The sequence below is a fragment of the Pygoscelis adeliae genome, unplaced genomic scaffold, assembly GCF_000699105.1.
Source record: "Pygoscelis adeliae isolate BGI_AS28 unplaced genomic scaffold, ASM69910v1 Scaffold45, whole genome shotgun sequence".
NCBI lineage: Eukaryota > Metazoa > Chordata > Aves > Sphenisciformes > Spheniscidae > Pygoscelis > Pygoscelis adeliae.
Window position 1 is genome coordinate 3,673,423 of NW_008825114.1, and position 21,205 is coordinate 3,694,627.

General features: G+C 40.0%; 1 protein-coding gene across 5 annotated transcripts in view; it reads right to left on the reverse strand.

Annotated features, from left to right (window-relative positions):
* The window catches only part of NFIB (nuclear factor I/B), a 177,748-nt gene that overhangs the window by 75,112 nt on the left and 81,431 nt on the right, over positions 1–21,205 (reverse strand). For all 5 annotated transcript variants that reach the window (XM_009328057.1, XM_009328056.1, XM_009328054.1 and 2 more), the window contains exon 3: positions 225–278. In XM_009328057.1, the coding sequence (XP_009326332.1) occupies positions 225–278 (54 nt within the window). The remainder of the gene's footprint in view (positions 1–224; positions 279–21,205) is intronic.

Sequence of the window (21,205 nt, forward strand, 5' to 3'; positions counted from 1 at the left end):
CCATGAACTGAAAGAAAAATTCCTTAGATTAAATGAATGTTGATGAAACTACAATTGAGGTATTGCCAGTTTAAAAGAACTAAAATAATCACAGCTTGTCCTGATTATGTGTACTTACCAGTGCAAAATAGGTTGCTGACAAATTGTGCTCTCTTTAACTATTAACAGTAGTATCTTTGTTCTCAAACAATGTTAGATGCACATGTTCTAGAACTTATATTTACCTGGTGGATTCTTGGCAGGATCATTGTGGCTTGGACTTCCTGGTTGTCCAGAATCTATAAAGAAATGAAAGAAATGTTTTACTAATTTGTTTTGAAAGTATCTCACAACCTTTTAATACCCTCCTTCAGTATTAAACTAATACTTAACTTTTTGTTCTTAAAGGTCATTTCCCTGACTTTCTACATGAAGGCATTATTGAACAAACACACTATATGTAACCCATTTTATGCAGAAGCAGAAACATTGTGAAAGATGCAATGATCCTAATAAGAGGAACTCATAGATCACTGAATAAGGACAAGAGAGTCATTCAGGTAAATACTGAAGTTGTAAACACATCTACAAGGGTACCTTTTCATTCCCTTTCACTCCACCCCCAAAATAATATTGCATAATCAGCAAAGCAGAGGTAGTTTCTTCTCAGGCAATGACCAGAAAGACGTACTGGATCAGGCAACTAACGGCGTTTGCAGTGATGAGTCTTGTTTCTTTACCCTTTCCTTAAAGCACAAAGGCCTACGCTGCTTCCACAGACTCAGGACTGCACTGAAGATATGACTGTCCATTTTAATACAATATAGGCTTTGTGTTCCTAGTCTGTGAGAATTGCTGTTGTGAAATGAAGATTATGTAACATAAAAACTAAAAAAACCCAAATCCTGTAGACTTCAAAGAGTGTTCTTTTCATGATACATGCACCTAATGAATCAAGAGGAGAATGCAATTCGATGTTTACACACTAAATAATAAATTATATCCTTATTCATAAAAGCAGTTGCTTTTAAAACTATCTACTTTTTGCTGTATTCCCACACCAATAATATAACAAAACCCTGCTCTGCTACAAGAAATTGTAATTAACAAACTAAGACATGACAAACACTCTTGTATGCAAAAAGAATAAGAAATTAAATGAAGCACAACCATTTGTTCTGCATATAGGTATCTAAAATGGAGCAGTTTTACAGTCTGAATAAAAAATATCCATGTTTTCTAAATGTAGCAGGGCTTGTTAGTAGCATAGGACTATCAAAAGATTGCATCATAGCACTACAGAAATTGCTACTGCCAAATGGACCCCAGAGGGAAGTCAGAGTTCTTGAATGCATTGCTGCTTACAGTGTCCAATTTAAGAAAAAAAAAGATAGAAAAAGACAAAAGTACATATCAACAAATACTTGTCCTTCAAGCCCCATCACTTCTTCTTAAGGCCAACGTAGCCCTTAACCTAGAATGAAAGATTCCCTCCACCCGCTACAAGAAGTTCACTGAAAACTGTTACCATCTGTTATGTAGCTTAGCAAACATGGTTTGACACACGTCTCTCAAGCAGTTTAAGTTAACACAAGCTTGATTCTACAGAAGGTATTATCTGAGATGGAAATCCATTTCACAGTTCAAGTTCTACTGAATTCATCTGAATGACGATTGTCACAGAAAACAAGCATCTGGGGATCTACCAGAGTACTGGAAGACCAAGGCACATTGTGAAACCCAGTTCTGATGGTATTAAAAACACAACTAAATTTTCCAATACTGAATGAAGTCACTCTTGCACACAATAAAATACACATTGGATAGTGAATTTCACATGAAATTTCCTCTATCTTCTTCAACAATGAAGGGCAGGCCTCCTGCTCAGGTTCTGCACATGCCGTGGTTTGGGCAGTTGGGTACTCTTAAGAGTCCCACTGTACAGCACAGTATGTAGCCATTCAGTATGCCTGTTTCTTTTCATGACAAGATAAAGCACATCCCTTTAAAAAAATCAAATCAAGTTAATTTGAAAACTCAATCAGCTAAAAGAAATGCTAAAATTATGATGCTTTTCTGCATATGGACCTTTATATGGACAAACATCATTTTTGCTGTGTTGCAATGGGAAGGTTCACCCTGCAGGGGGTGAACTTTAATATTCTTCTAATAGGCATTCTCTGCTTCTGCAAACCATACATACTATTATTTAAATTAAGATTAACAGAGAGGATTAATTTTACACAGCAATGGTCCAAGTGTAAAACTACTGCAGATGTGTGGCTAAATGAAGTGTCAATTTGGTAGCAGATGCACCCAATAAAGCTTGGACAGTGTAGCTTGGGGAACACAGAGATTTGAAAATGGATTAATGAGGCCTACCAGAAAATAGCCTTTGAAGTTTTCTCCTGTTAAAATCCACTAAATGTGCACAAAGTGAAGAATAATTTTTAGTTCTTGCACAGCAATTTGCCTTTACTGTAACTTCCTCCTTGTCAACATGCCCACTTTCTGGATCCAGGATTTAAAGACTGATAGTAGTTTAAACAATTCTTTTTCATATTATAAGACAAACTTAGCAAAGAATTTTCCAGTTATAGGGATAAGCAGTTGGCTAGTTATTATAATTTGCCAGTCAGACTTAGCTTTGGTTTTATGTTAACTAGCTATCAATCACGATTTTTACAGATTGATTCTCACACAGTGTTTTGAGCAGTAGATGCTACTAACATATTCACCAGCAGGGTCTCAATGACCTTGAGAAAGCAAAGAATTATTGTAAGCTGAATGAGAGAAGCAACTTATCTAACCCTTCACTTAAAGCAGTTGAGAAAGAAAAGAATTGTATTCTGTATGAGAGTATCAATCTATGTAACTCTGCACTTAAAAAAGCACACAGAAGCATCCCATTCTCAGGACGAAAGACACAGACCTGAGATGGCCTGTGACAATCCAATTCTCTTACCAGTGTCAGTAATTATAAAGCACTCTCCTGATTTGATTGGATGCAAACAGTCTTGCAAAGTACGAGAGAACCATGATCTCATTATAGGAATAAATTATATGAATTACTTAATTTATAAGCAGAACATCGAATGAAAAGGGACATTGGAGCAATGCTTTTCTAAAAGAGGGAGTAAGAGGCATTTTTGAAAAGCCACAGAAACTAAGGAAGCAAAAGGCATGTTAAGACACTTTAAATCTTTCTTTGTCCTCAACTGCACAAGATCATTAATTAACAACATGAGCCCTGGGTTTAAAAATTGCAGGCTTTTCGTCCAGTGTGATGGAGAAAGACATAAACCAGAATCATTGTCTGTCTAGCTGGCTTTGTATTCCGTCTTCCCACCAAATAATTCTGTGCACATTTAAAAAAAAAATAATTCCTAAGCTAGAAGTTGTAAGCAAAGCTATACAACTAATAGCAAATAAAACCCCATGATGTAAATGTGATGAAACTGAAATTTTGAACACTGTCATTTCGGTACTTCCAACCGTAAGTTCTCTTAGTTTATTCTTTTCTTTGTTGTTTGTTTTTTTGTTGTTGTTGTTTGTCTGTTTTAAAAACCTCCTTCTCAAATTTTACTGTCAATATGCTTTTCTTGAAAAAATTCTTCCACATAGATCTCAGAAGTGGAATGCTCTGTCATTTGTTACAGAGCAAATGCCCACCTACACATACCATTTCCACAGAATGGCTTTCATACGCACCTCACAACTATGGTACGCATATCTTCTGCTCTGCTCTTCTTGGCGCTGACTGCTCCAACAGTCAGCAGCTGATGCCTTGATAAGTTATTGTCCCATGGATGAACAGTTTATACAAGAATGGTTCAAGCCAGCCTTTACTCTTATCTGGTAGGTATTCCTGTAACCCTGATACACTTTATGTATAATCTATCACGATTCAGCATGGCTACCACCAGGACATTCAAACTCTTTATCTCAAATTACTCTTTCTTTTAGAAGGCAGTATGAACGGATGAGTCAAGAAGCTGGTATATTTTCTATTGAATTGTTTCCCATGTTTTCATTTAGGGGTCAATCCCAATGAGTATCTGTGAGCGCAGGCAACTCTCACGGTAGCCAGGGTTAAGTAAAACTGACTGTTGGAGCCTGCTGCTGGTGAGAAAAAAACATCCATTTGCCCTGCTGTACACTAGGAGAAAGCTGCTGCCATGATACATCACTTTTGGCTTCATAAGGCAGAGGGGAAAAAAAAAAAAGCTGATGGTTTGCCATCCAGTGAGGGACGAGATGCTCTCTCCCTTTGCACCACCTTGTCTTAGACAAGGAAGGATGCACACCCCAGCAAAGCCAAGAAAGTCACGCTGCTGTTAACCAGCTTCCTGAGGGATTTTTAATATTGCTCACCCCAGTAGTCTAACCTTTCATTTTTCAGCTGATAAGAGAGGATACTGTCTTTAAAAAGTAAGTTATGCTATACCTCCCTTATGCCCCATACTGTACAAGGAATTTTGCTTTTAAGGCTGTCTGCATTAGCATAACATTGAAGGCCTTGAAAACAAACAGACGCAGTCTGTAAAAAGAAAAACTACTTTCTTGAACCATGTCTTAGGAATAAGCAGATTCTCCACAGGTATCATACTAATCAAATAAACTTCCTCAGTGGTTTCAATGAACACATTTCTCTTTTGATTTGCCACAGGCTAGGAGACAGCCTTTGCACTCAGTTAATCTCAGCTGACAGACACTAATTTAATCATTCACCAGCATGCAAATACACCCTTGTTCTTTGATAGTCCATGATTTGGGTATGGGAGAGGACAGGGGACCAGAGAGATGTGGCGCCATGTAAGTATCAGTTTGATGCTGTTGAAGCCTTCACATATGTATACGGCATCTGACTTGACAACTGAAAGAGTCACTACCATGAACAAGAATCACAACTACCTCCCAGACTGTCATCCTTCGGGATTACATCGCCACCTGACATCACAAACTTGAGGCAAATGGTTGTAACCCTGAAAATCACAGGATCACAGGACAGCCCAGTCTGCTGGGGACCTGGGGAGGTCTCCAGTCCCAGCCCCTGCCCAGGGAAGGCTCAGACATGGGATCAAACTCAGCTGCTCAGGGCTTTACAAAGTCAGGGCATGAAACCCCTCAAGGATGGAGACGGCCCAGCCTCCCTGGGCCCCAGCTCCACTGCTGGGCTGTCCTCACGGGGAAAAGACTTTCCAAATCAGCTCTTCATCTTTCAAAGACTTTCAGAACATCGTCATGGTAGGAAAGCATCCATGGCAGCAAAAAAGCAAGATATCTCCCTCTCCTCCAAAGCAACTAAAGTGATCAGCAAAAATCCATTAAGCAAATGAATAAATGATTTCATCTGTGTACTTTAAATCATTACCATTAATTATTATTTTCCTAATTTTACTACACACTTACCTTCTACTACCTATATTATTTTACCTTGACAAAGCAACTGATTGGATTGATAAACTTCCCAAATACTTTTAATGATTTCATTTTGCAAAAGCAACGTCTTTCATTGTATACCATTTCTATATTTGACGACCCTGAATTATTGTACAATTTTATGAGCATTATTCACACCAACTCTAGTGATGTGACAGTTTCTTTATGGTATAAACAAGCTGAAAGTGTTTTATTGTATTAAGTATCTGCTGAAATGATGCTATAAGCATGGAAATGGAACTGGTACAAGTGTCACCCTTGTTTTCATAAGTATGCTAACGTGAGGGGCGATTTATTTTTCATGTTTTCATAGACCACTACATTTAATGGAAATACTTCCCCTGACAATTTTGGCTAACTGATTTTATATGACAAAATGCTCACCCCCACCACTTTCTTTGCTAGAGCACAAGTCTTATGAGGAGTGGCTGAGGGAACTGGGGTTGTTTAGCCTGGAGAAAAGGAGGCTGAGGGGAGACCTCATCGCTCTCTACAACTACCTGAAAGGAGGTTGTAGCGAGGTGGGTGTCGGTCTCTTCTCCCAAGTAACTGGCGAAAGGACGAGAGGAAATGGCCTCAAGTTGCGCCAGGGGAGGTTTAGATTGGCTATTAGGAAAAATTTCTTCACTGAAAGGGTTGTCAAGCCTTGGAACAGTCTGCCCAGGGAAGAGGTTGAGTCACCACCCCTGGAGGTATTTAAAAGACGTGTGGATGTGGTGCTCAGGGATATGGTTTATTGGTGGACTTGGCAGTGTTAGGTTTAAAGTTGGACTCGATGATCTTAAGGGTCTTTTCCAACCTAAATGATTCTATGATTCTATATCCCTGAAGATAAATGGTATGAACGACAGTTCGCCCAAGGATGAAGCAGCACCTCAAAATACAAGTAGGGCTCCACCGTGAGAAAGACATGTTTGCAGGACAAAGTCTCACATCTCTTTGCAACAGCATATACTCTGTTAGCAATATGCGTTCATGACACTCAGACTGAAACCCTCCACAACACAGAAGCAGTGACTTCTTTTAAAAATGTCATTCTGCTATCCTTATTCTGCAAGGAGTTCCTCTGTGTTCACCAAGACTGCTATCTAATACAGTGCTATTGCACTCAATAAATATATGAGGCGCTAGCCCTACAAGTTGATTAATGTGCTTAGCATTCATACAGCTGGTGGTAAATGCGCAGTGTAGAGAACTGAAGTTAGACATTTAGGTGCAAGTCATGGGGCGGTGGCATCGGCTCCCAGACAACACTGCACTGGCAAGCCCCGTTGGCCATGCAGGGAAGGACTGCTTGTTGCTCACCTTGCATAGGCTCTGTGGCATCCTCCAGTTTTCTGAAGACATATCATTAGCTTTGATTCATTTTTAGACCTGGTTTCCACAAATTTAAGTAAGCATACCAAAGAAATCTATGTGCAAAGGCTCTTAAGCTGACACAGAAATAACAGTCCTGGTTGCTATTGATATGAGGTGTATTCAAATCTCAAGAAAGCCTCAGTTCCTCAGTGCAAACTCCATTTTGACAAGTAATCCCCACTGCTTTTTGCTCCCTTCATTAGTTTGCACCCAGGAGGCATGGGAGGGACCTCTTGGGAGACCAGAGCAGTGGCAGGAGCTACTCTGAAGACTGGATGTGCTGATCCTACAAGGGCAGGCTTCATCAGCACCCATGTGCCACACCAGGAGCCATGAGGCACCGTAACAGTGACCTACACTCTTTGCCTTGAAAGGGTGCTGCCGTCTAACCTTCACCTACCTGAAAAAGGCAGTGAGGAACAGAGCTGACTGCTGACCACAGAAAGCTAAGTTATCTATCTGTGTTGCCTGTTGGCTCAGGCAGGTACCCAGGTTTTAGCCCAAGCAGGCCTGTCATTTCACAAAAGCCTTCAGGGCTCAGGCACGGAGGTGCTCCCACTGGGAGACAGCTGGCCCGGCAGGCAGAAGCTGGGCTCTGTTTTCATTTCGTTTTGAACCTGTTTGCTTTGGAGTAGGGACACGGCAAGAGCTACTCAGTCATCGGCCGTCCCCTTTCACCACACTCCCCCGCGCCCTCCCACAACAGACAAGTTTGCCTGCAGCTGGCACGACTGTGAGAAACCCCGCGCCTTTCAGCTGAGAGCCCATCTGTCCCCATGGGACATGCCTCCCGGCCCCCCTGGCGGGGGTCGGCAGTGGAGCGGCATCACCACGCTCAGGCTGGTCAGGGCAATCCCACCACCCAGGCGCCCGCCACGCGGGCTGACAGCAAGGCAGCGTGTGATGGTTCGGGGCGTCAGAGTCGCGCAGGTCATAGCGGGCTCCCCGCTTCACCTCCCCTTTTATCAGCAGCTCAGATCTGCTGCTGCCAAGTCACCCAACCAGCCATTGTCGAGACTGTTAACTTTTCTTCAGAGTGTTTTAATTAGGTAAATAAAAAATGGTAATTAAATCAACATTACGTAATGTGTTTCTGATTTGTAATCTCATTTAAATTAATTAACTGACTCAGCCCTTGTTTAGTTTTTAAACTGCCCTAGTTAAGAAGTGGAGCTCTGGGAGTACATCCAGTTTTCATATAGCTGAAAGAAATTCAAGGACCTAGAAGCACTTACCAGAACCAAAATAGCAGTACATATAGTCATCTTTTCAGTTTTATGTCCCATGCACAGATTTATCTTTTTAATTTAAATTCCCTTATTTGTTTATGTAAAATAAATCACAACACTTATTTATTCAAAATATTTCTTATACAGTTTATAAAGACCATATGTTGCTCATTTTGAAAACCGAACAACTTTCCCCAGCTGTGTTATAGGATCAGTTGTGCATGGAATATATACATATTATGTATGTATGTATGCACACATGCACGCACACACATACACACATTTTCAAGTTAAGAAAAGGGTTATATTTTTTCATGGCCTGAAACAAGTGTTTCCCATACTTCATAATGTTAGCTGAGCTCTTTTTTGACATGTATGTTAAGAAGAGGTTTACATAGGTATCTTGCCACATGTGAGTGAATGTGAAAGAACAAAGTTTCTTTCCAAAACTTGCTGGATTCAGTAGGAAACGATGAGATATGAACGCTTAATTTTATCCACCTGGAAGATACAGTGGATAATAGCTATAGTCGGAAACATTCAGAAGTTGTTCTTGGAAACCAAGAAACCTTTTACATTAATGTATGTATCATAAAGGGCTTTTATTATGGATTCTTCAGAAGATGAAAACCAAAAGGTAGAACACAGTGAAAGACTTATTTGGGTGTCTAGAGAAGAAAGAAATTATGTGATAGACTATATTAATGAAAAAGTTCATATTTGCATATAAAGAATAGGAATTTGCTTGCATATACCTTCAGCCAATTAATAAACTGGCCACTTCATTATGTTGTGAAAGACAAAGGTTGACCCTCACCTTCATGCAATGTATATTACTAAGAACTTCTGCACGGATCCTGGTTTCATGGAATTCAATGTGGATTTTACCACTGACTCCCATGTAGTCAAGATTTCATTTTCTGTTGCATTTTAGGGCAGTAAAGCAAAAAGAGTTCAGGGAGATAAAATACACATTTCCACTACATAAGGCAATATTTTTAGACACGGGATAATGATGACATGACTACAAAAAAAAATCAGTTTTGTTAAATATGGGTCTCAGCCAAAGGTTGTTAAAATCAATGGAAAGTTGCTCCGGCAAGTTTTGGATGAGGCACTTCCATGGTAAATTACATTAAAAGTACAAAAGCAAGCATAGTTCAACAAGTACTGTAGGATGGGACTGCATTTTTTCTTCGAAGTGCATTGCATCCTCTATTAAAACATAGAGTAATAAAAGTCGGATTCTTCAGCCTTTCAGGGAGTTACGATCATATGCTACTTTGCGAGTCTAAAACATCACCTGACAAAGAACCCACAAAGTAGTTTACAAATATTAGCAGAAGTTCACGAGGCCTTTCTATTATTCTGTAGACAGAGATCTAAAACACTAAGTATGCCACTGCACTATACACTAATTGAGGGAAATAAACAGCAATTAAACTAAAATGCTGGGGTTTTACATATCATGGAAACTCCAGAATTAGACTAGAGCACTGCAGTGTTTAGTATTTCTTCAAGCCAGCTAAGAACAGCATGAGGTAATACCTCTGCCAGTAAGTGTAACTGTGTTTAGGAGCCCAAAACAAAATTGTTTTCTCTGAAATAGGAGGGAAAAGGCTTAATGATTTGACAACCTAAACATCATTGTAGTGTTTCTAAATACTACAACATTTACCAAAGGATCTCCTAATTTTGATCTATGATCCACAATGCGACCACAAGTATGTTTTCATTTCAATTAATTTCAACTTCATGAGTGGTGGTAAAACACGACCTTTAGCATAAAGAATATGGAATACACCAAGAAAAGACCCCAAAAGAGTGATGGTTTGGTTTTGGTTGGATGGGTGGGCGGGCTTTTTTCAACTGCTGTCTATACACTGCTATTTCTTATCTTGAGATTGCCAGTTGATGCTACGTGCAATTTTTAAATACTGGGATATTAATTTACATCTAACAAAGATGGGGCATAAGGAATGCCACAGTTCTGCGTATCCTTAAGTAACATATTTTTTATCATAGATCATGTTTATGAGAGCAATGTCTCAAATAGCAGTATATACGCATAATTTGTAGGTTATGCTACCGTATTCTTTATAAGGTAGATTTAATTCCATCTGCTATAATCTAAAAATTCATAGACAAAATGTGCACCACTTTGCCTGTCCATAATCCCACACACATACTATTAAAACAAACTAACAGTGACGAAAGAAAGATTAAATCTATCAGTGGGCACTAAGTAGGTAATGTACAAGAACTGGCTGAGAAAAATCACCCTACCTTTTCATACCAGTGGTTCATAAACTTGCATGGAATTGCATGTGTGCTCACAGCCACCATGTTTATTTTTCAGCATATGCAAGTTGGTAATAAATAAATAATGAGAAGAGATAATATATAGAGCACTGAAGCAACAGTGATCAAAAAAAAAAATCTGATCAATGCATTGATTTTCTGTCTACTTTGACCTTTTACAGTAGATAAAAATTAGAAGTACCTGATCATAGGATGTGCCACAGGAGAACTTAAAATGTAGAACTGACTAACCCTTAGAGTGTATGACTAACGCAGTTCTGGGTTTGGGCAGGGATGTTCTCAAAAAACACAAGGAATTTTTTTTAAAGCATGTAACCAAAAAAGAAAAAAAAAAGTATCCTTTGCTTTTTAAACAAAGCAATTTTAAAGAACATTTTTCCCACAGACTTCCTATCTCCCTATTAGCAATAGTACTGCCTTTGCAGTCATATTGGTCAAAAGCTATAAAAAAAAAATCCTACCTGATTATGTTCATCTGTGCCTTCCCAACATAATTCTGTCATTTTGTGGCTAATATCACATGGGAGCATCTGTTTTGTAATTCTGTAACTTTCACTGTATATTGCACGTCAGCATATCCCTCACTTCTGCTAATTTCTCATGTATTAGCATCATCTACATAGGTGAAATTCCCTGACATAGGTACAATACCAACTGCAGTTCTGCAACCAAGATTTTAAAACATGCTTGCTGGTTCAGTGTACAGCACAGGCTGCTTTTGCTTTTTTTATTTCAAATTATTTACTAAAGCTGGCACATATTTTTGTAGTACCTAAGTATTATATACTTGGAAAAAGGATACGACTCTTTATCTAAAAAAACAGATGTATGAATTCAAATTCCAAGGTTGTTATTTTTATTGCTTACTTTTTTTGGTTTGCATGAGTAAAAATTAAGTGTTAATTAAGTAAAAAAAAAAAAAAACACCCTAACTCAAAATTCTTACTACACCTGGTAACTTGCCAGTGCCTTGAACTTTATTTAACCATCCAGAGTTTCTAAGGCTTATTTTCTTACTGCCGTTCCACCACAGCAGGACCCTGAGAAATCTATCAAGTCTGATTTGGTCTGCAGCTATAAAAAAAGTCTTTGGAGTTAAAAAAACTTGTACAAGCTTACTGAAAATACAACAGAAAGTCAAGTTTCAGTTTGTGGCAGAGAGCAAAAGTGGTTGCACCACCCAACAGCTCCAAGACATGAAGCCAGAATGAGTAACCTTAGACATTCAACACGCCTACTATAACTGCAGGTATTACATTCTTATTAAAGGCCCTTTTTTACTTAAAAAATAACTTTCTGCTGTCCAAAGATATAAAATAACATTTAATCCAAACAGTCCTTTCCATTTTAATAAGTTTGTATATTCATGTATGTGCGCATGTGTTTGTGTGATGAAATTATAAATGCATATAGCTTCAGGGTTATCTTACTTATAGACCAACGTTTCTGGCTTTGTAGAGGGGAAAGTCTAATGAGTTAAACATGTTAACTCTCCTGTGCGTTACTGAAAGAACACGACTAAATGTGAACAACAGCATTCCTTACAGAAATATTTCAGATTTTTCTAAAAACTTCATAGCAAAAAATAGCAACTTAATACTTGCACTGTCCTTCTTCCAGGAGCAATACTAATCATTTTCCCCCTTGTGCACCCACATAGCAGGTTCAAGATTCAGTTCAACATCTTATGTGTATTCGAGCAGTTTGACAGCTCTGCATTGTATTTTTCCTGGACAAATGGGCTAAACTCACTTGACCTGAAAGAGTTAGATGAGACACAGTGAGTGCACTCCACAAGAGTTCACCTGTATGCACTGTAATTACAGCAGACCCTTTTATGACTGATTTCAAGCAGATGACAATACTTCATTGGAAACCTGCGAAAACTTCTCAGATTGCCTTACCTTCCTCCCTTCTGTCTGTCCATCCCCGCCCTCCACAAATACACACACACACCTTGTGCGCTTCTGTAAATCATTCTTACAGCTTCCTTTCTAGCCCAGCCTCCTTCCACTGTGGTTGCTGCCAACACTTCAGAGCAGTGTAAAGTCAATCTGTCTGTGCTGCTTGAGCAACTTAATGTGAGTTTGGAAAAGTGCACAATGCCAAGACTAGACTTCATTCAGATCAGCCTATCTTTCAGTAGTTCAGGCTTCCACGCAGCTGCTAAAATTTGCATTGACATGCAAATGAGACTAATTGGCTAGTTAGACAATAATCTTTACCCTTATGAACAGTTATAGCAAGCAAATCTCCGAAGCCCCAAAATGCTTTTATGTTTTCAAGCAGTTTTCCAGGAGATGCTGTACATCTGAATAACAAACAGTACCCCTTTAACGCCTACTTAAAAGTGAAACACGAACAACAATAGACCCTTTTCAGGATAGTGGTATGATATCAGTAACAGCAAGAACATGAGAAAATCAAATTCTCTCATGAAATTCACCTTGGCCTAGGGCTGTGTTTCTCTACCCAGTGGGTGTGACTGACAGGTAAGTGTTGCAGAGGGCCCACTAGTCACACCTCACACTTGCAGAAAACAAACCAAGAAAACCAACACAAAAAAAAAAAAAAAAAAGAAAGGCACTGATCCCAGGATGCAGCAAAGTTAAAAAGCCTGCTCGTCAGCCTGCCCCAGGCTTTTCCCAAACCCTCCCCAACCTGAAGCTGTCCCATAGCAATGTACGCTTTTCACATGATGCTCTTCCGTTCACTGGCACCAACACACTTCCACACATGGGAACAGAACAGGGGTGTGTGACCCACCAGCAGCAGTGCGAGGCAATGCCAGGGCTGGCAACAGAGAGCTCCACCAGCAGCAAAGCAACCACCGGAAACAAAGAATATGCCAGCACATTTTTTGGCCAATTTTTCCAAAGTGATTCTGGCATTAATCTTCTTTCTTACACACTTGTTCAAAATTAAGTCCATGTAACAAAGTTAAAACACAGTCCATATCAAGCCAGTTTGTCTGCTGTATGTTTAAAGCCCTGTGTCCCCCCAGGAAACACTAGCATTACTGTATGGCCCCGTTCTTCTATTTTAATCAAATGAACAATCAAATCACTTCCATATGCATAGCTATTGATAACAGCATGATGTAAGTATTCAGGAGATGGGAACAGCACATGAAGACAGATTGCCATGACAATAAGAATAAAACTAAGGCTTTATACAAAGTTTAGTCTACAGGTTACCAGTTTGTTAGACAGTATGTGTACGTATATAGAAGACAGACCAGAAAACATGAATCTAGGAAGACTGTCAAGCTTGCAAGCCTATACTGTTTCCCATACACAAGTTAGCTCAGTCACAGCAAGTTTGGGTCTCTTTGCACAGCTCTCACCTATACTATTTCAAACCAAATGCCACAGCCTAACATTAAGTTCATGTAGCTTATAGGCAATCACATGAGGATCTCTGAGCAAAGGCATATGTCAGCACCAAAATGATAGCTGCCTTCCTAAATTTATTAGCATAAGTCCATTTTAATAATCAGCAGATGCAAAAAATGTAATCAGTATGTTGCAGCATTTTTTAAAAAGACTAGGCTAAACATACATAATAAAAATCACATTAGGAAGTAACATTTATTAAGCAATGAGGCTTTAAAAAGAAGTGCAGTGATTATGGGGCGGAACAAGGCAAATTCTCTGGACCATGTCTTTCCATGAGATTAGTAGGGGAGAACCACAGTAAATTGACATATCTGGACTATGTGTTAAAAAATACTTTTTCCTGTGTTTCCATACTTCATTCAAGCATTCTCGCAGACTGCTGAAATATGTTCTCTCAACATCATTTTCAGACTCATGACCAAGACTGGAATGGTTTACAGATCATTAGAAAGCCAAGATAAATTCTTAGCCCAAATGACAAACTCCTTACTGTCTTGAAATGTGTAAAAATGAAGTTTGTGCCTCTTAGGAAAGACCATCTCCTTACAGGGATTGCAGACCAGTTTTAACATCCTGTACAGCCTGAAGTCCCTTGGATCAGACGACTACCTATGTTCGGTCCCTGCTAACAACAAATTCAACGTTGATGGCCTGCAAGAAAAAATATTTAAAACTGAATTTTTTTCTTGTTCACATATAAGCATACCCACAGTCCTTCCTTCTGCAGGGCAGATTTGTCAATTTTAAGGTCACAAAATAAAACAGCAGCAATCAAGACCATCTTGCTGATTTCAGTCATTCCCAGGAGAAATCTTCCTGAAATACTGCACAAAATCAAGTTCTGTGAAAACTCTGCAGTGACGTTTCACCTTCAGGTACCTGAGAAAATTACTAACCCCACCCTGGCACTGAAGAACATCCAGAACATTCACCAACAAAGTTGCATGACTACTCAACTCCTTTACCATTACTAATGCTCTCTGCTTCGGGGGCAAATATAGTTAGCAGTCTGTAAATCACAACCCAGCGCAGCACAGCTGGAAGGACAGAGACAGACAACCCACGTTCACAACAGACAAGTAATAGTAACAATTGCCATCCACACTTACAGAGGATTCTTCTGTCGCATTACTAAGAGCAGAAGGCATACATGTGAGTAAATTACTCACTGGTATGCAATGAAGTCAGAATATGTGGCTTTGTGTGTGTGGAGTCAGAAACGGTTGTCCACAATGTTTGACTCTAGGACGTGCACTGTTATTCCATTAATGACATTGGCAGCCCTTTTATCCAAGGTCTAGGTCTATAATTAACTTTAGGAATAATACTGTATATGAAATTGTTAAAGATTTACTGTAAAATACCTTGCAACCACCTGTATGAATGAACAAAACAACCAACAACAAATTCTTTTCCCTACCTTCTTTTTGCAATCTGTCGCTACCTTCCTCCTGCCACCATCATATGCCTGGGAATATTCCTCACCCTGCAACCTTCTCAGTGTCCGGCAAAATACTTGTAGTTAAACAAACTAAAACCACTAAGAACTGTACAGGTTTCTTGCTCAACTGAATAAGAGACAGACAATCAAATGCTGCTTATTATGAAATGGCCTGTTGTTGAAAGGATCTTTCTCTTTTTTCTCTTGCTTGTTGCTGTTACTTTAAAGAAACACCCTCTCTTTAAAGGTGTGCAAGGTAGGGGAGAGTCTGAGCAGATGATGAATAAAGTGAATAGTCTCTTTTGAAGACTAACTGAAATACGAAGCTGTGCTTTACAACCTGGGCTTTGATGAATCATCTGAACAGAAGGCTTCCCCTACAATCATGCAATTTTACAACTCGTGGCCAACAGTCATGATGCATTTATGGCTACTATTATCAGCCTTAGCGTTTAGTCAAAAACCAGGAGATTAAAGCATTACGTGAATATCATAGTCATTATAAGAAACATTACAGAAATAGAAGTGGTAGATATATTTTCCTGCTTCACAGGAGAGAAGCTGAACCAAAATCAGGCAAACAAATTTCGTCTGGGGAAAAAATGTACAAAACTCTTCAATTCAGGAGTTTTCAGATTTATGCTGGTGAAGTTTAGGTTCTGAACAGCTATATACTTATTATTAGAACTTCCTAGTTATAAATATTACCTTAAGCTTAATTTTCTTAGTAGTTACAACAGGGTCACAGGTATTAATGTAGCTGCAGATCCAACTGCAAAGAAGTGTAGTACTAAACTCCAAAGGAACTTGACTCCCAAATACAGTAAAACTGCAGGACTAAGCAAAAACAAACTGGGTGGGGGAGGGGAAAGGGCTAATCCACAAAAACAAAAAGGTTATTATATACCTTTAGCACTTCACATTTCACCAAGTTTTACTCAGAATTCCTCTTAAAATGTTCAGTGTTCACTGCCTCTGTGTGCAGTTTGCAAAACTGTAGTCCATACAGTCCTATTGCCAAAATTTCTCTGTATTCCTGTCTCAGCTATGTGCTGTGTACTTTCCATTTAGCCAAATACAGAAGAATAGAAAGAAAATACAAATGTTGGCACAGGTGATTTCAAGCTTTAGTTGTTTGACCTTTTTGTATAAGCTTTTGGCATCTGTGACTTGGCAGGCAGAGTGCAGGCCAAGCCAGGACAAAGAGGAAGACAGGAAGCAGAAAGCTGGCCATGTCTCCTTGGCAGTCAGCATTGCAACAGGGTGAAAAACCACATCGTTGCCAAACCAGAAACAGTGGGGGAAGCCCAGATAGTTGGCAAGTCACATACAGCTGTATTGTACATCCTAAACACTAAATGCCTGATAAACTTAAGTGCTATGCCAGAGCCTAATCTATTTAAACTATCTTCTGCTGTACAGGGGAATACTTCATTTGTCCTTGTTTGTGTGTTTCCTGACACAGCATTGTTACTACCACCTAAGGGCTGGCAGGTTAAAAGCTTGCTGCTACTGTATACGTATGAGCTTTCAGCATGTTTCTAAAAAGTCCTCTAAGATAATGCCAGCGCAGGGGATGCCCACCACACGCACTCATTTTCTGCCCCCAACCCCCACTCCTGGGCATCCAAGCTTTCAAGGACTCCCAGGATGCACAGTGCATGGCCAATTGCGCCAAACTGCATGTACCTCTTTGAAAATATTTTTTTAATTCTTGCCACATTGGTTGAGCAGGACTACTTGACTTCCAACATTTGCCCAAACATTAGGTAAACATCCAGCTTCAAACCTGTGATCTTGGATGAGAGAAGGGCTTTGGGTAAAGGTGTTTGTCGGACACTTCTGCATCCTCCCAACCCCCGAATGGAGGGATACTGTTTCAGGCTTTGCTGTGGGTACAGTTCCCACCCCGGGTGCAGGATCAGGTAGGTCACTTCCAGCACTGTGCTCTGCCAATTGCTGCAGGCTGCTATCTGGAGCAGTGCAGCAGTGGTGCTTGTGGCCGCAAAGGCAGAGGTGGGGACCCCCAGGACTTCGGCACTGCCAGCACGGGCTGATGGTAGAACACCATACATGTTTCCGCCATCAGTTAGTCAAGGCTCCTTGCACTTACAGCGGACCACGAATTTCAAAGGGGACGTGGCAGAGCATGGTACATGTTGCTATGCTCCCCAGGAAGGCCTGGCTCCCTGGTGGACCTGGAGATTGGCTTACGCTTAGGAGACCCTCAGCAGCTTCACAGGGACTCTGCTCTCCCAGAATGGTACAAAACAGCCTTGTCCCAAACCCAGCTGTTTTAGAGGCTTATTGATAGACAAAACACAAGAGCTATTTCCTTTCCAAATATCACCCATGCTCCTGTAAAGCCTTGGGAAGGGAGGGAGGAATTGCAATTTATACAGATCTTTATTTACCAATTATCCATTAAATTAGTGTTGTCGAAGGTGGCTGATAATCTCTTTATAGGTGTAGAATGCATTTCTCACTTCTGCCTTTCAGATCTTTCACTCCTGTGGCCAGGCTTTTACTACCTTGACAACCTGTTTTATTTTAAGGAACACCAATGAATTACAAAGCATCATTTTTTAAAATGCTGATTCTGCCAATGGGCTGTGATCAGCATTCTCACAGACTTCTGTGGCCAAATAAAGGAGAGAATAAGGATCTTGCTCATGAGGTCCTTCACCACCAAACAGAATTTTTATTGCTCATGAAATGGCCAAAGTCTATCCAAAAGTTTCATTTTACTCCTAAAAGCACTCTGTTCTCTGCTGTACTTTACACTCTAATCAAGCAACAATGCTGAATAACTGTGGTCCTAATTAAGGGAGTAGCACTTAAGAAAAACAGCTAGATAATACCAGTTTATCAGCAAGATTGATTTACTGATTGATTGGTAGATAGAGTAAGGAGACAATCAATTAAAAGTAATTATCACTTCCTACAATAGGAGTCTAAGAAAATGTCTTGTGATCACGAGGGACGAGAAGTTATTCTGAATTCCTGCAATAATCAATTGTGTGGGATCCCATCCATGAACTACACCCCCTCCCTCACAGCCAATCTTTATAACCCAACAGGTTACAGAGACAGAATTACCCTTACAACTAGACTCTAGCTTATGTTGTTAGTGCTTTAGCATCAGCTTTTGCTGGCTTTCTTCAATCAGCTTTTTAATATATCTCTGTTGTTATGCTTTAGTACTTACTAACCTAATCACATTTATTTGATGTCTACTATAAAAAAAGCAAATAAACTTTTTAAAAAACAGCATTTAAGATTAATTCACTTCAATGTTAAATAGGAATGGGCAAATCAATTGGAAGAAGCTCTTGTTTTTCTGATGGCCCTTCACTCACATTTAGAATCAAACTTTCTGGAATTCATTAAAAACTGAAGTAGTTAATTCCACTCACTTGCTTTTGGGCCATAACACGCCCATTTGAAAACCTCCTGGTAAACTATGCCTTCAGCGATGCTCACAAATGTTGTCACTTGTATCTACTTCCGTATCTTTCCTTCCCTCATTTGAAGTTTAAAGTAAAAATCCTTCACCCAGTCCCTAACAAGCTTCTGCACGTCAGCTGATAAAACACGTGAAGACAGTTTGCTCCCCTTTACCAGTCATCAGCCTGCCTCATGCCACCACCTCCTGGCCCCACACACATGCAAACCAAAGCTGAATGCCCTGTGGGGCAGAGACCATCATCTAGACTGCTGTGGGACAACCAACAGCCTTTCTTCTGCTGCTGCTACTGCATAATTATCGACAACAATGAGTGGCTTGGCCTGGAAATACAAATGCCAAAATGAAAGCAGACAAGATAGCAGTTTCTTGGATGCTAGTCCAAGTTTCATGACTAAAGAAGTCTCAACATACTTTCAATAAAAAAATACAATCTTTCCTACTCCTCAACTTGTCCAAATTGTACTGATCCTTTGAATCCTGAAGTCTGTCATCCCTAGAGAATATGCTAATCTAATTCTGTGACTGTGCTAACTCTGTTTTGCCTAGACCCTGAATATGGAGCTCTCCATACCAGGGACGATCCCTCTGACATGGTGCAATCCTTCACAGGATTGGGGAGCTCCTGACTAGGAGGAAGGACTCAGCATTTCAGCCTTTCAAAGTCACACTGAAGTTTTTCATTCCCACAAAATGCAAAAGGAATTAGAGAGAGTTACTTTAATGTATTTGATAGTGAGTAGAAAGATATTATCTATTATGTATTCTTATATTATAAAACATTAACCAGTTTCATGAAGTCAATTAACTCATCTCATTATAAAATAGTGTAACCTCCAGCATTCTGAAGTTTGCAGGAAAGGATCTTTGGCTGCTTTTGCCATCTAAGGCTGAATAATGCTTGTGATTGGAAATTATTTTTCTTTTACTCTATAAGAACAATTACTGCAGCTATCACACAATTATTGCAATTATATTCGTAAGAACTGCTGTTCAGAGCTGTTCTCTGTAGCACCATTCTGCAACGCCAGGAACATTTGTCTTTTCTAATAATCACCAGCACAAATGTCCTTTTGTAGCTCTTTAAGTGATTTCATTTCTTTCTATTAATATCCTGTTACTTGCTTTGGGAGAAACCAAAGGAGACAGGCCCCAATTAATATATACTTTTAAAGCAAAGGTTTTTAGTGAAGCCAGAGCTAAGGCATTTTAAAACAGGAATTGACACTTCCCTTTATGACAGCCTAACATTTTCAATGTGCCTTGCTAAATGGATAGAAAGCCCCCAAAATACTTCAAATCTGTGTTTCATAAACTGTACTCTAAGAGAAGTAGCAATAAAGTTTATTGCAGACCTAAAGTATCTGCATAAGCCCAGTTAATTGAAAAGTGGGTGGAGAAGGCTGCCAAATTAAATGTTTACATTAGCACAGCTGTATTGTAAAAACATTCTGCCCTCTGTGCTTTGTAATTATAAGATATTTCTGGACTGTGTATCTCTGCAAAGTTTATCTCTACTGCCAAGAGTGTTTTGGCACAGAGTGTCTGCAATTTTTGGCAGCCAGAGAGCTCTCAGCGCAGGCAGTATCTAAAATGGCTGCCAAACAGTTATCCTGAAATGTCGTCGACCTAGTGTCGTCCTGTGTGAAGGGCAAAAGCCAAAGCTGGTTTTAAAACCATCTTATTGTTTTAAATGAGGAAAGGAGCTGGTTTTCCAGACAAGCGTGGGACCTGGCACCACAGGTTGGTCACATCAGGCTCACCAAAACACCATGCACGGCATGGATGGGAAGGCATACAGACTGCTCTGAGTATCCCATAACTGGGAAAAAAGGGGGGAGGAAGGGTTTCCTGAAGAGAAGCTTAGTTTTATTGTTTTAAATTATGCATAAATCATCACATGCTTCCGCTGTACCAGGAGCACACACGTTGGGACCTTTGCAAAGCACAGCTATTCTGCACTTGGTCGCAAGGCACCAGCGAAGTCCCAGACACCTGATACGTCCTTCACACTGATTGCATTTGCCCACTTTTAAAGAAAATCTCTCTCTTTTCCAAGCAATCAGCAAAATGAACAAAACCCTTCCACACATCTCAAGCCTCTGCTGTGCCAGCCTCTCTGTGTTTGATTCAAGGGGAATGTCCTCACCAAAATTTCTCACCCTTGGCCAGTTCTAGGAAACCTTAGATATTCTGTCCTGGGGCCTGAATAATAAAGATGGGAGAGTATTCTTTCACTATGTCCATTGTCAAACTGAATATAAATGGAGAGATTCCTTGGGCCTGCTTACTGTGCTGTAATCATAACTGACCATGACTGAAACAGAGGCATTTCGAGCCTTAGCTGACACCACTGCTTTCTTACTGCTCACTGAATGAGGGAAAGGCTGTGGATGTGGTCTACCTGGACTTCAGTAAAGCCTTTGACACCATCTCCCACAGCATTCTCCTCGAGAAGCTGGCGGCTCACGGCTTAGACAGGTGTACTCTGTGCTGGGCAAAAAACTGGCTGGACGGCCGGGCCCAGAGAGTTGTGGTGAACGGAGTTCAATCCAGTTGGCGGCCGGTC